Here is a 12,209-nt window from a genome sequence, read left to right as displayed (position 1 = left end):
CACATAGAGAGTGCTTGCCTGCCACTGTCATAGGAGCCACCAGCCTGTGCTTGTGTTCAGAGTTAATGCCTACTGCTGCTTCCTTTCTTTGTGCTTCTTTGCTGGTCTGGCAAGTCCTCAGTAGTGGAAGCCTGGAGTGGGGCAGGGACACCATATTTGGGGCTCAGGCATAGCCTCGATGGGCTGCCTTTGTCTCCCAGTCCTGTCTCTTTTTGAATAGACAGTGTCCACCGTCCTGGTTGCAGACAGCCACGTGGCCAGACCCTTTTAGCTGTTGGGACTAAGTGTGCATTATTCCTTGTGTGGCTCTGCCAGCCACTCTTCTTGCCTGTTTGAATGCCTCATTCACCACTCACTCCTTGCATGATCTCCATCTGCTGTCCCTTGCTGCTAATTATTTAGGGTCTTCTTTACCACACAGTGCTCTGGGCCTGAGGAGTGCCTGGGACTGCTAGCCTCTGTTCTGTGTGCTCTGAGCATGATCATCATTGAATAACAAATGAATGAGAAGCCCCTACTTTGGTTTCCCCAGCTGTAGAGGATTTTTGCTTTGTGAGCTCTAGCATGTCCACAGTTCATTAGTGTTCATCTCCAGGTCCTTGCTGGTTTCCAGTGTCTCCCTATTCGTTTGTGCAGTAGATCGAGGGGAAACCTGAGTATAGGATCTCAGCTTGCCCCCCCTTGCATGTTCACTCTGATTCATCTTCTCAGTGTATGCACTCTTGCCTTCTTGTGGCTGGATTCTGTTGTTCATCATGCTGCCGTCTCGCTGAGGTTTGGTCCTCTCTCTGTTCTGGGACAAGGATGACTTGTCTGTCTGCAAGGTAGACATTGTGGAATAGGAGATAACTCTGAGGTCCCACCAGAGACGCTGGGAAAGTGGTCTCCTGTTCTCATGTACTTCCTTGGGAAAGAATCGTGTGTGCTCGACTCAGAGATTGCCCTTTGCTTTGCACTTGGTCAGTTTTCAGTGGCTTTACGTTTTCGAAGGAAAGAATTTTTCTTTAGTTCAGTTCAGTTCAGTCGCTCAGTCGTGTCTGACTCTTTGCGACCCCATGAATCGCAGCATGCCAGGCCTCCCTGTCCATCACCGATTTTTCTTATGTGCTATAATAAAATGCAAAGTACATTTAGTTTATAAGCCAAATTGTATTTTCATCAGTTCTTCTCAAGAGTGGTGTCCTGTCTTTCCCTCTGCTTATGTGTTCCAGCACAGCACACTCACACAATTCAAGGGCTTGATAGTTCTCCCTGTTAAGGCAGACGTTTGAGGGACTAGGGTGGTTATTTTCTCTGCTCCAGATGGCTTTGTCGGGTGATCTGATTGACAGGGTTTTGGAGTGGATATGAGCTCTTTGCTGAGCTTCTTTTACAGCATGGAATCAGTGTGGGGCGCCAGAACTGCTTGACTCTCCTCTCATTGGTGCTTAGCCAAGGGTGAGAGTAATCTTCCAATTCTGGCTTACTGCGACCGTTTGTGTTGTGTATGAAGGATGGGGTGAGCCCTCGGGCTGAGCACCGCAAGCTGGGCCGTCCCACGTAAGGCACGGGAAAGATGGGGGCACGTCCTGGCCACCCTTCAGTGCCTTATCACTGTGTAGCTGTTGAGCCTCAGAAGTGCCCCTGTGGGGAGCTGTTGATGTCCTCACTTTGTGGATGAGGAAAGTGAAGCGCCCGTGGGTTGCATTTCTTGCTCAGAGGCACACAGGACCTGGGCCTCCCACTCAGATTATTGCGGAAGCCATATAGGAGCTTGCAGCACTCCCTGAGAGTGTTAGGAATCGGGGGTTCCTTAAATAGCAGATGGTCAGAGCCACGAAAGATCGGGCACCAGGGCAACATGTGGCCTAGGTCAGTTATATAGTGCTCTCAAGCTCAAGGCTTCTCAGGGGAGGTTCAGCCTCCTATAACCGCTCAGGTTCTAGGAATCATTGTTTTTATGCCGGAATTAGACTCTCATCGTATTGTAAGCAATTATAGATATAATTGCCCTTTTACATTTTTGTAGGATATGGAACTTGGAACTCTGGGACAAACAGAGGCAAGTATTATTCCCATGATCACTCTTCTCTCCCTTGGGATTGTGCAGCTTAACCAAGGTTTCGGGATGGGGCTTGCCTTTGGGGGTCCAAGGTGCCCTGGGGCTGGCTGTTCCTTCCCAGAAGGCTGGGCCCATCCAGCCTTGGGTGGCTAAAATCCAGGCTTGTCTCTGTGACCAAAGATGTCCTTGTCTCTGTGTTTGTCTGTCTCTCCTCGCCCCCTCCATCTTGTCTGTCTGTCTTTCTGTCTCCATCGTTGCAGGCTACGAGAACTATGGTTATGGCTATGGCTATGGCCAGGATAACACCACCAACTATGGGTATGGTATGGCCACTTCAAACTCTTGGGAAATGCCTAACTCTGACACAAATGCAAACCCTAGTGCCATGGGTAGTGCCAGTGCTGATTCCGTTTTGTCCAGAATTAACCAACGCTTAGATATGGTGCCGCATTTGGAGACGGACATGATACAAGGAGGCGTGTACGGCTCAGGTGGAGAAAGGTGAGTGGGCACCAGCCTAGGGGTGAAGGCTTTGCAGGGTCACCCTCTGCCCCCTGGCAGTCTCCCTCTCCTGAACTTCCTGTTATATCTGTCTGCTTTCTCCTTCTTTGCTGTACTGCTGGGGCTTCCCAGAGACTGTGTAGGGTCTGTTTCACATTCCTTCTCTGGCTTGTGTCCCGTCCTCCCTCCGTCCTCACCCATTGCCTGATGGTGAGCCTCTTTTCCAGCTTGCGGAGGGCCAAGCAAGCCCACACTGGGCTGGTTTCACTGTGACCTCTGAGTGGCTCTTCTCAGGGTCATTGTTGAATGACTCTTCCCTCTGGAGACAGCCATTTGAAGTCCTTGGAATACTTTGCACCCTGCACTCTGTCAGGGCACGACCGTTTGGGTTGTGTATGAAGTATGGGGTGAGCCCTCGGGCTGAGCACCGCAAGCTGGGCCGTCCCACGTAAGGCACGGGAAAGATGGGGGCACGTCCTGGCCACCCTTCAGTGCCTTATCACTGTGTAGCTGTTGAGCCTCAGAAGTGCCCCTGTGGGGAGCTGTTGATGTCCTCACTTTGTAGATGAGGAAAGTGAAGTGCCCGTGGGTTGCATCTCTTGCCCAGAGGCACACAGGACCTGGGCCTCCCACTCAGATCTGCCTTCGGGTTTGTCCTTATCTGATCTGGTGCTGGCCCAGGAGTTCTGTGCCCTAGTGAGAGGTTTCAGTGAGAAGGGCACATGTATTTCTACCACGGGATGGAGTGAAGTGGCCTAATGGCTCCAGTTGACAGATGGGAGAGTGTAAGGAGGGGCCTGGCCAGACACTGATAGGGCCAAGTGAGGCTCCAGGAGCACTAGGGCTGAGGGTGCCAAGGAGACTTCTGCTTGCATGAGCTCTCTAGCAAGCAGAAAGTGTTGGGGGAGGCCCAGCACATCCCCTCTCCTTGTGCCTGATAGTCATCGTGTTGGATCAGAGGCTGCCAGATGGTGGGGTGGGGGTGGGTTGAGGGGTGGTTGGGCTGACATTGCTGCTGGTGCCAGCTGCCTGTGTACCGTCTTACAGCAACCTAAAGCTGGAAAGCAGGGTTCAGAGACAGTGTGACAGTTGGGTCGCCCTGGCCTCTTCTTTCATGCTGCTGGTGCTTCTTAACTACCCAGCTTTGGCAAAGAGACGTGTGGGGCCTGGGCCTGTGGGCTGCAGCCGAAGTTAGAATAGCTGTCTCTGATTCCACAGTCAGAACCTCTGGCTTGCTTTCCCACTTGCTGTGTAGGCTATGATGCCCTGTCCTGGGCGCCAGGGATGATACGAGCTCATAAGAGTTCTGTTCTTGTCATTGGACAAGCTTGCAGTGTCTCTCCTGGCAAACGTTCTGTATTCTTTTTTGTTTTCAGTGGTGAGGGGGTTTGAAGGTTTCCTGTGAATGTTACCAGCCCCAGTGGACAAAACACTGATGCGCTGGATTGCCCATGTATTGCGGGATGCCGGGATGCTTGGCTCTGCCCCTCGAGGAGCGGCCTTGGGCATTGTGACTGCCACAGACACATGCACATTTCCTGTGGCCCCACTGTTCCCCTGAGACCTACTCTACCCTCGTAGTCAGTCCTTGTTAGGGTCTGAAAGCTGGTGCGTGGTCATATGCAGGCTTGGGGACATGAGCTGAGGGGACCTGCTAGCTTCTAGAAATCTGCCCCGAGAAGCCTTTTAAGTTGGCATTTCTGAACGTTGGTTCTCTACAGTGGGCTGGGGTAGTGCTGGAGTGGGTCTTCTGTCCCTGAAACGGGAAGGTTTGCTGGAAGGCAGGAACAGAAGGGTGAGGGGACCTGAGGCCCCCTTGATGCTTGTCATCTGCCTCTACAGGTATGATTCCTACGAGGCCTGTGACTCGAGGGCTGTCCTGAGCGAGCGTGACTTGTACCGGTCGGGCTATGACTACGGAGAGCTTGACCCTGATATGGAAATGGCCTATGAGGGCCAGTACGATGCCTACCGCGACCAGTTCCGCATGCGTGGCAGCGACACTTTTGGCCCACGGGCTCAGGGCTGGGCCCGGGACTCCCGGAGTGGCCGGCCGATGGCCTCGGGCTATGGGCGCATGTGGGAAGACCCCATGGGGGCCCGGGGCCAGTGCATGCCTGGTGCCTCCCGGCTGCCCTCCCTCTTCTCCCAGAACATCATCCCTGAGTACGGCATGTTCCAGGGCATGCGTGGTGGGGGCACCTTCCCAGGTGGCTCCCGATTTGGCTTTGGGTTTGGCAATGGCATGAAGCAGATGAGGCGGACCTGGAAGACCTGGACCACGGCTGACTTCCGGGTGAGTGAAAGGGGCCCCTCCTGGTCTGTGACTGAGAAAGTGAAGGGCCTTGAAGCCATTTACCCTGACCCTGCTCGCTCTTTCTGACCCAGACCAAGAAAAAGAAGAGAAAGCAATGCGGCAGTCCCGACGAGCCAGACAGCAAAGCCACCCGGACGGACTGCTCTGATAACAGTGATTCAGACAACGGTGAGCCCGGGTGCTGGGCCCATGACCCTAGCCCTCTGCCCCATGGGCCTCCTGCACTGAGCTTGCTTCCTCTTGCCTTTCAGACGAGGGCACAGAGGGGGAAGCTGCAGAGGGCACGGAAGGCGCTGAGACTGTGGAGAAGGGCTCCAGAGCAGTAAGTGGCCCCAGCCCTGCACTCTTGTCTGTCTGTGGGTGAGGCCTGCGGACAGGGGGCTGCTTGAGCCCCGGCGCTCCAGAGCAGGCCTCTCCCAAGAAACACAGGCCAGCCTGAGTTATCCCTGCATGCAGACATGATTAGCACAAGGGAGTGGAGGTCTGGTAGAGGGCGCAGGCTGCCGGCAGCCGCTGATCAGAGGCTGGGTTTCCTTTTCAGAACATGGCCCAGTGAGGCCTCTGTGCAAGGCCTGCTGGGAGGCTGTGAGGCGCCAGCTCTATGCCAGCCTGGTACAGGGCCTTGTTATTTATAGCTGTTTGGAGCGACTGCACAGGCTTTAACACTGACTGTCTGAAATTGTGTCTTAGGAAGGAGAAGACGAAGAGGGAAAAGAGGAGGGGAAGGAAGGTGGCAAAGAGGATGCAGAGAAGGGTGAGTCTTCTGAGTGGCCAGGCACTGGGGGCTTTTCCAGATGCTTGTGGCGGGAGGGGGCCAGCCGAGGGCAGGGTCTTGGCAGAAATATGCCCAACTTGGATCGTCCCTGTGTGGCTGACTATGTACTGGTAGGGAGTAACCTCTCTTCCTCTGCCTGGTTCCTACTCTGGCCCTGATCTCGAGACAGTACACTGGTTTCGCCTTCAGGTGGGCGGGGCAAGCAAAAGTGTGGGGGAACCCCAGGCGCAACCCCTGCCCTCAGGCCCTTAGTAACATGCAGTTCCAAGTCCTCAGTGGCTGGTGTCCAAGCTGAGACCCTTGGTGCAGTTTTTACGGCTCTGGTTTGCGTGTCCTTTCCCTTAGCACCTCTACAGCCCCTGTTGGGAGTCCGTGTCTCCCTATTCGAGTGATGAGCGCCAGCAGGTACCTAACCTAAATCCAGCCTCAGCCTACTGTTGCCGCGGTACCCAGTGTGGGTGGGCAGGGCCATGTGAGCTTTGGGGCCTTTACCCTTGGGGGCTGCACTCAGGCCCCTCCTGAGGCCTTCCTGCATTCTGCCACCTGGGTCCTCTGAACTTTGGCCAGTGTCCCCACTGAGACAGCCTCTCTTTACCTTCCAGCTTCCCTGTGGCTCACTCTGCAGAGTGTGGATGTCCTGGAACGTGGTGGGGTCAACTCCCCACCCATCCCAGGGCACCCGGTCCTGCTCGCAGCCAGAGGCCTTGCTCGGACAGCTGCTTTCAGAATGGACCCCCTGGAGTAGACAGTGGATATCCAGCCAGAGGCCACAGACTGGTAACCATATCCTTCTGTTCCCACAGGGGTCCTGAGCACCCAGGATGAGAGTGGCCAGGCCAAACGCAAGTTGCAGGCAGGCAAAAAGAGCCTGGACAAGCAGAAAAAGCGGCAGCGAGACCGCATGGTGGAAAGGTAACCAGCTTCCCTCCACCCCTTTGCCTCTGCCTCACTCTGGGGCTGCCTCCAGGAGAGCAGGGCCATAGCTCTGCTGCCTCACCGCCCTCTGGCCTCCCTTGGGAGCCGTCACCTGCTCGGCCGTGCATGGACCCTGCTTTCCTCCAGGCCCAGCTCCCAGGGCCTGATTCGTCCCCTGCCCCTGTGCGGCCGCCTGGCGACCGCTAGCGACTTTGGCCTGAGATCTGACACTGCTCAGCACCGTTGCCCAGAAGCTCCGGCGCTAGGTCACTCGGCACATGAGCCCCGAGGTGTACTGGGGGCCTGATGCCCCTGCGGGAGGGGGCCAGCTCAGCAGAGACTCAAGGTCCAAGGCGCCTGTGCCACCCCAGCTAGCTGCCAAGAGGCCGTCACTGTGCTCAGGAGAGACGGCAGCACCTGTGGGCTGTGGCAGCCTCAGGCCTGCCCTCTGCCCGGCCCGCCGGCCCTGTCAGGCCGGGCCTGTCTGCGGCTGAGCCCTTCACGCCCCTTGGTCGGGTCTGTCTGCCCTCAGGGCTCCCGCACTGGCGCTTGCCTCCTCCTCCTCCGCCTCAGACTCTTGCTCTTGCTGGACCTTCCTCAGCCTCGCCGGCGCCCGGCCCCTGGGCTCTCCAGACAAAGCTGACCCCGTGGCCCAGATAAGGACGTCCGGCAGAGGTAGGGACCTGCCCCGAGGCCTCGGTGGCGGCTGGCCTCTTCCGCCCCTTGCCACGGCGGCCTGCTCCGGCCCAGGCCCCAGACCCCGGGCTTCTGCTGTGGACACGCGGCCCAGACAGAGCACCTCGCTCAGGTGACTCCAGGCTGCCCTCTGGCAGGCCGGGAGGGCGCCCTCCTCCAGCTCAGACTGGTCTCTTCTCAGAAGAGGAAGATGAGGCAGCAGGTGCCCAGGCCTGCTTGCCTCCCATCCCTCCCGACACTACCCCCACGCATTCTGAGCAGAGGATGGGCTGGGTCTTTGAGCCCCTCAGCCCCCACAAGGAAGATGCAGCACCTTTCCGGGCCCTGCCTCAGGACTGCGTACTTCACTCTGCACTCAGGGCCACCTGGCTCACGCCAGGGCATCCTTCCTTCTGCTCCCCAGCTGGGCCAAGTGCACAAGCTCCTGCCCAGCCTCGGTAGAGAGGCCCTCCAGCAACCTTCCAGCGACTCCTTGCCTGTTGCAGCAGCTGCTGCCTCAGGCTTCAGCCTCCTGCCTGTGGGAAGGAAGAGCTCCTGCCCTGTCCCCTACGTTGCAGTAACTGCAGCCTGCAGATGTTCTGTCCCTTTGCACTCCCAGCCCCACTGGTCCTAGCCTGTCCCCCTGCTGGGACCACACCTCAGAGGCCCATGAGCAAGGCCTGTTTCAGGGCTCGCAGCTGGGTTGGGTGATGCAACAGCACTCTTCCCCGGAACCCTCTTGGTCTCAGCTCTGCGTTTCCCTCCTGTGGCAGGATCCAGTTTGTGTGTTCTCTCTGCAAATACCGAACCTTTTATGAGGATGAGATGGTCAGCCACCTTGACAGCAAGTTTCACAAGGAACACTTTAAGTACGTAGGCACCAAGCTCCCCAAGCAGACGGCTGACTTTCTGCAGGTGAGCCTTAGAGTGGTTGGTACAGCTGCTGTTACCCTGCAGACATAGAGTGGCCCACACAAAGCTTGATATCTCCTTGGTGTATCCGGCAGGAATATGTCGCCAACAAGACGAAGAAGACAGAGGAGCTCAGAAAAACCGTGGAGGACCTTGATGGTCTGATCCAGCAGATCTACAGAGACCAAGATCTGACACAAGGTGAGGAGGTTCCATCCCAGTCCTACCAGGCCGGACCTCAGCCTTCCCTCCTCTGGTTCTCAGAGTAGGGTCACAACACCCCTCTGTTCCCCCAGGGAGGGTCAGTGAGAACAGCCTCAGGCCCACGTGGAAATGGCAGGGTGAGGTGAGGAGCTGGTCTGGCATTTTCCCCCAACTCCTGGGTCTTTCTTAGGTGTCTGGGACCAGTGGCGACTCCCTCCTTCTCTCCTCTACAGAAATTGCCATGGAACATTTTGTGAAGAAGGTAGAGGCAGCCCACTGCGCAGCCTGTGACCTCTTCATTCCCATGCAGTTTGGGATCATTCAGAAGCACCTCAAGACCATGGATCACAACCGGAACCGCAGGGTGAGTGGCCACCAGTGCCCTCCCACCATTCTGTGGGCTAACTGGCTTAGGCCTCTGGGGAGGTGCTGAGGTCATGACCCCTGCCTGCTCATGAAGAGCTGCCAGGGGCAGGAATATAAACACATCTCCAGCCCAGAGCAGTCAGCCACGCTACAGAGGGATGGAAATCGGTGACTCTGCCTGGCAGGTGGTGGCATCAGGGCCAGACCTTAAGAAGAAGTAGGCTGTGGGAAATGGGGACCTGCGTATGCATAAGGGCCAATGGCCAGATTAGGTTCAGACACCAAACAGGGAGAAGCATATGATACAAGTGTTGTTGGAGGAGCGATTGGACACAGGTTTACAAGGGCTGGGCTGAGGGGCCTGGTCTTGTTCCGGTAGGCAGCAGAGTTTTTAAGTGGGGGACTAGAAGGATTAGAGTTGGTATTTGACTAGAGACTTTGGGTACCTGTTCTGGGAAGGAAGTGTGATCAGTGAAGGACCTTGGGAGATGATGGAAGAGCAGTTTAAGAAAGTGAATAGGAGTTCGGCATGAGGGAGTGATGAAAGTCTGGGTTATTACAGATTTCTGGCTTGTTTAACTGGTGGACAGTGGTGCTGGTAAGATGAGAAGGGTGGGGTAGTATATGGTATAAGAAAAGGAGCGAGTTTGGCAAGAAATTGAAAAAATTGTGTCTTGCATTCCAGTGTATTCCCAGGGCCTAACACAGAAGCCAGAGTGGGTGTTCTTTTGGTTGAATGGGTGACATCCTGAATTAAAGCTGGCTATTAGAGATCAAGTGAGCGGGGGTGGGGCTTTGCAGTAGGGAGAGAGCTGGGAGGCCCAGGGCCAGGTCTGGGCTAGAAAGAGAGGCCTGGCTGCCGTCACCCTGGATGATGCTGATAGACCTTATGAGCAGATGTAGCAGCCAAGGGGAGTGTAAGGAATCATTTCTCAACCTTTTTCCATGCCCATGAAATTCATCTCTGGTCTTTCTCAGTGCAGTGATTCTCAACAGTGGGATGGGCTTAGAGATCTGGCTGGGATGGTGGAGGAGATTCGGGATTGGCACATACCGTTGACAGATCTGAAAAGATACAGAAAATGTCCGTTGGCTTTGGCAACAGAGAAGCTGTAGGGATCTTGGCATGGTGAGATTCTTGGGTTGGTAGCTGATAAGGGTTGAAAGAGAACAGAGAACAGACTATAGAGACTGGATAGTGCATGGTATTAAAACTTGGAAAATTTAGGTGAAATGAATGATAGCTAGCAAAATATAAACTGATTCCAAAGCAAGTTGCAAAAAAAAAAAAAAAATAGCTGTAACAACCAGCAGCCATAGAGGGGATTGGAAGGGTACTAAAAGATACTTTGAAGACACCAGAAGTAGTTGGTTATAGAGAGTTCAAATATAAATACTATAGTCTGTAAAATGCCAGATTTAGAAGTAAATAAAAAGCTTCCAGTTATTATTAATTTTGGTAACAGCTTTATTGATGCTCAATTCCCGTACCGTGCAATTCGTCCATGTAAGGCACACAAGTCAGTAGTTTGTACTAGAGGCACAGTTGTGTAGCTGTCAGCACAGTTGTAGGACATCTCCATCACCTCAGAAAGAAAGCCACGCCTTACAGCTGTCACTCTGTAACCACCATACTCCCCAAACCTTAGGCAACCACTAATTTACCGTCTGTCTCCATGTATTTCTAGGCATTTCATATAAATGCAGTCACCGTAGTATGTGGTCTTTTGTGATTGGCTTCTTCCATTTAGCATGTGTTCAAGGTTCATCCATAGTGTAGCATGTATCAGAACTTCATCCCTCTGTGTGGCCTAAACCTTTTCTCTTGTGTGGATATATACCACATTTAGTTTATTCATGCTTTAGAATTTGGATTGTTTCCACCTCTTGGCTATTATGGGTAATTCTATTATGATGCAAATTTTTGTATGGACATGTGTTATGGTTTTTTTAGACAGGAGTGGAATGTCTGGGTCAAATAGTAACAGTTTAACTTCTTGAGGAACTGCCAGCTTATCTTCCAGAATGGCTGTACCATTTTATATCCCCAACAACAATGTGTGAGTTCTGATTTATTCATATGTCACCACTACTTCACCAGTACTTGTTATTATCTGACTTTTTGATTCCAGCCAGTCAGTCATTCAGGTGTGCAGTGAGTTGTATCTGTTGTATTTTTCATTTGCATTTCCCTGATAACTGACCAGTGATGTCAAGCATCTTATCATGGACTTGTTGGCCATTTGTCTGTCTTCTTGGAAGCGAAGAAATGTCTGTTCAGATACTTTATTTTTGAACTGTGTGGTCTTTACGAGTTACGGTTCTTTATATATTCTAGATACGACTCCTTAATCAGACATATGATTTGCAAATATTTTCTCCCATCCCATGGCATGGGTTTTTTCACCTTGATGTGTCGTTGTAGCACAAAAGTTTAATTTTGATGAAGTTCAGTTTATCTAAATTTTTTTCTTTTGTTCCTTGTGCTTGGGGTATCATATCTAAGAATCCATTGTCAAATAAAAGGTCACAAAGATTTATCCCTTTGTCTTCTTATAATAAGGGTTTTACAGTTTTAGCTCCTACAATTTGGTTTTTAATGCATATGAATTAATTTTTGTATGTGGTGTAAGGTAAGGTTCAACTTCATTCTAGTCCATGTGATTTTCCAATTGTCCCAACATCATTTGTAGAAGAAAGTATTCTTTCTTTGTTGAATGGCCATGGCTCTCTCGCCAGAAGTCAGCTGACTGCAGCTCCATGCATTTATTTCTGGACTCTTTATTCTGTTGTTCTCTGTGTTTATCCTTATGCCATTACCACACTGTAGCTTTGTAGTAAGGTTTAGCGTCAGAAACAGACACCTGTAACTTCTGCTGCTGCTTTTTTTTTTTTTTTTTTTTTTTCAAGATTGTTTTGGCTATACTGTGTTCCTTGAGATTCCACGAATTTTAGGACCAACATGTCAGTTTCTACAAAGAAGCCTGGTGTCCTAATGGGACTATATTCAATTTCTGTATCAGTTTGGAGAGTATTCCTTTCTCAGCAATATTAAGTCTTCCAATCCATGAAAATGGAATGTCTTTGCTTTATTAAGAATCTTTAATTTCTTTCAACAATATTTCAGTTTTCAGTGTATAAGTTTTTTATTTGGGGGATTGTTTATTCCCAAGTATTTCATTCTTTTGATACTAATATAAATGGAATTGTGTTCTTTAATTCCATTTCTGAGTTGTTCTTTGTACCTGTTTCAAAATAGAGTTGATTTTTGTTTGTTGATACTGTATCCTGTAACCTCACTGAAGTTGTTTATTAATTTTAATCATGGATTTTTTAGCATGTTCTGTATATCAGTTATCTGCAGATGGAGATAGTTATAGTTTAACTATTTCCTTGCCAATATGGATGCTGTTTAATTTTTTTTTTTCCTTGTTTAATTGCCCTGGCTAGAACATACCACACAGCCTTGAAGAGAAGTTCCTCCCTGCCCCTCCTCTTGTCTC

The 12,209-nt window shown here is 51.9% G+C and overlaps 1 protein-coding gene across 3 annotated transcripts in view; it reads left to right on the top strand.

Annotated features, from left to right (window-relative positions):
* The window catches only part of AKAP8L (A-kinase anchoring protein 8 like), a 32,233-nt gene that overhangs the window by 8,052 nt on the left and 11,972 nt on the right, over positions 1–12,209 (top strand). The window contains exons 3-13 of one of the 3 annotated variants that reach the window (XM_006047690.3): positions 2,009–2,041; positions 2,302–2,359; positions 2,462–2,542; positions 4,385–4,838; positions 4,931–5,027; positions 5,111–5,181; positions 5,550–5,613; positions 6,438–6,546; positions 7,998–8,139; positions 8,232–8,337; positions 8,574–8,704. In XM_006047690.3, the coding sequence (XP_006047752.2) occupies positions 2,009–2,041; positions 2,302–2,359; positions 2,462–2,542; positions 4,385–4,838; positions 4,931–5,027; positions 5,111–5,181; positions 5,550–5,613; positions 6,438–6,546; positions 7,998–8,139; positions 8,232–8,337; positions 8,574–8,704 (1,346 nt within the window). Of the gene's footprint in view, positions 1–2,008; positions 2,042–2,301; positions 2,543–4,384; positions 4,839–4,930; positions 5,028–5,110; positions 5,182–5,549; positions 5,614–6,437; positions 6,547–7,997; positions 8,140–8,231; positions 8,338–8,573; positions 8,705–12,209 lie in introns of all 3 variants that reach the window. The other 2 variants (XM_006047691.3, XM_006047689.3) reach the window with 2 other exon arrangements.

Source organism: Bubalus bubalis, chromosome 9, assembly GCF_019923935.1.
Source record: "Bubalus bubalis isolate 160015118507 breed Murrah chromosome 9, NDDB_SH_1, whole genome shotgun sequence".
NCBI classification, from domain to species: Eukaryota; Metazoa; Chordata; class Mammalia; order Artiodactyla; family Bovidae; genus Bubalus; species Bubalus bubalis.
Note: the sequence above shows the minus strand (reverse complement) of the source record. Positions and strands in the feature narration are given on the sequence as shown.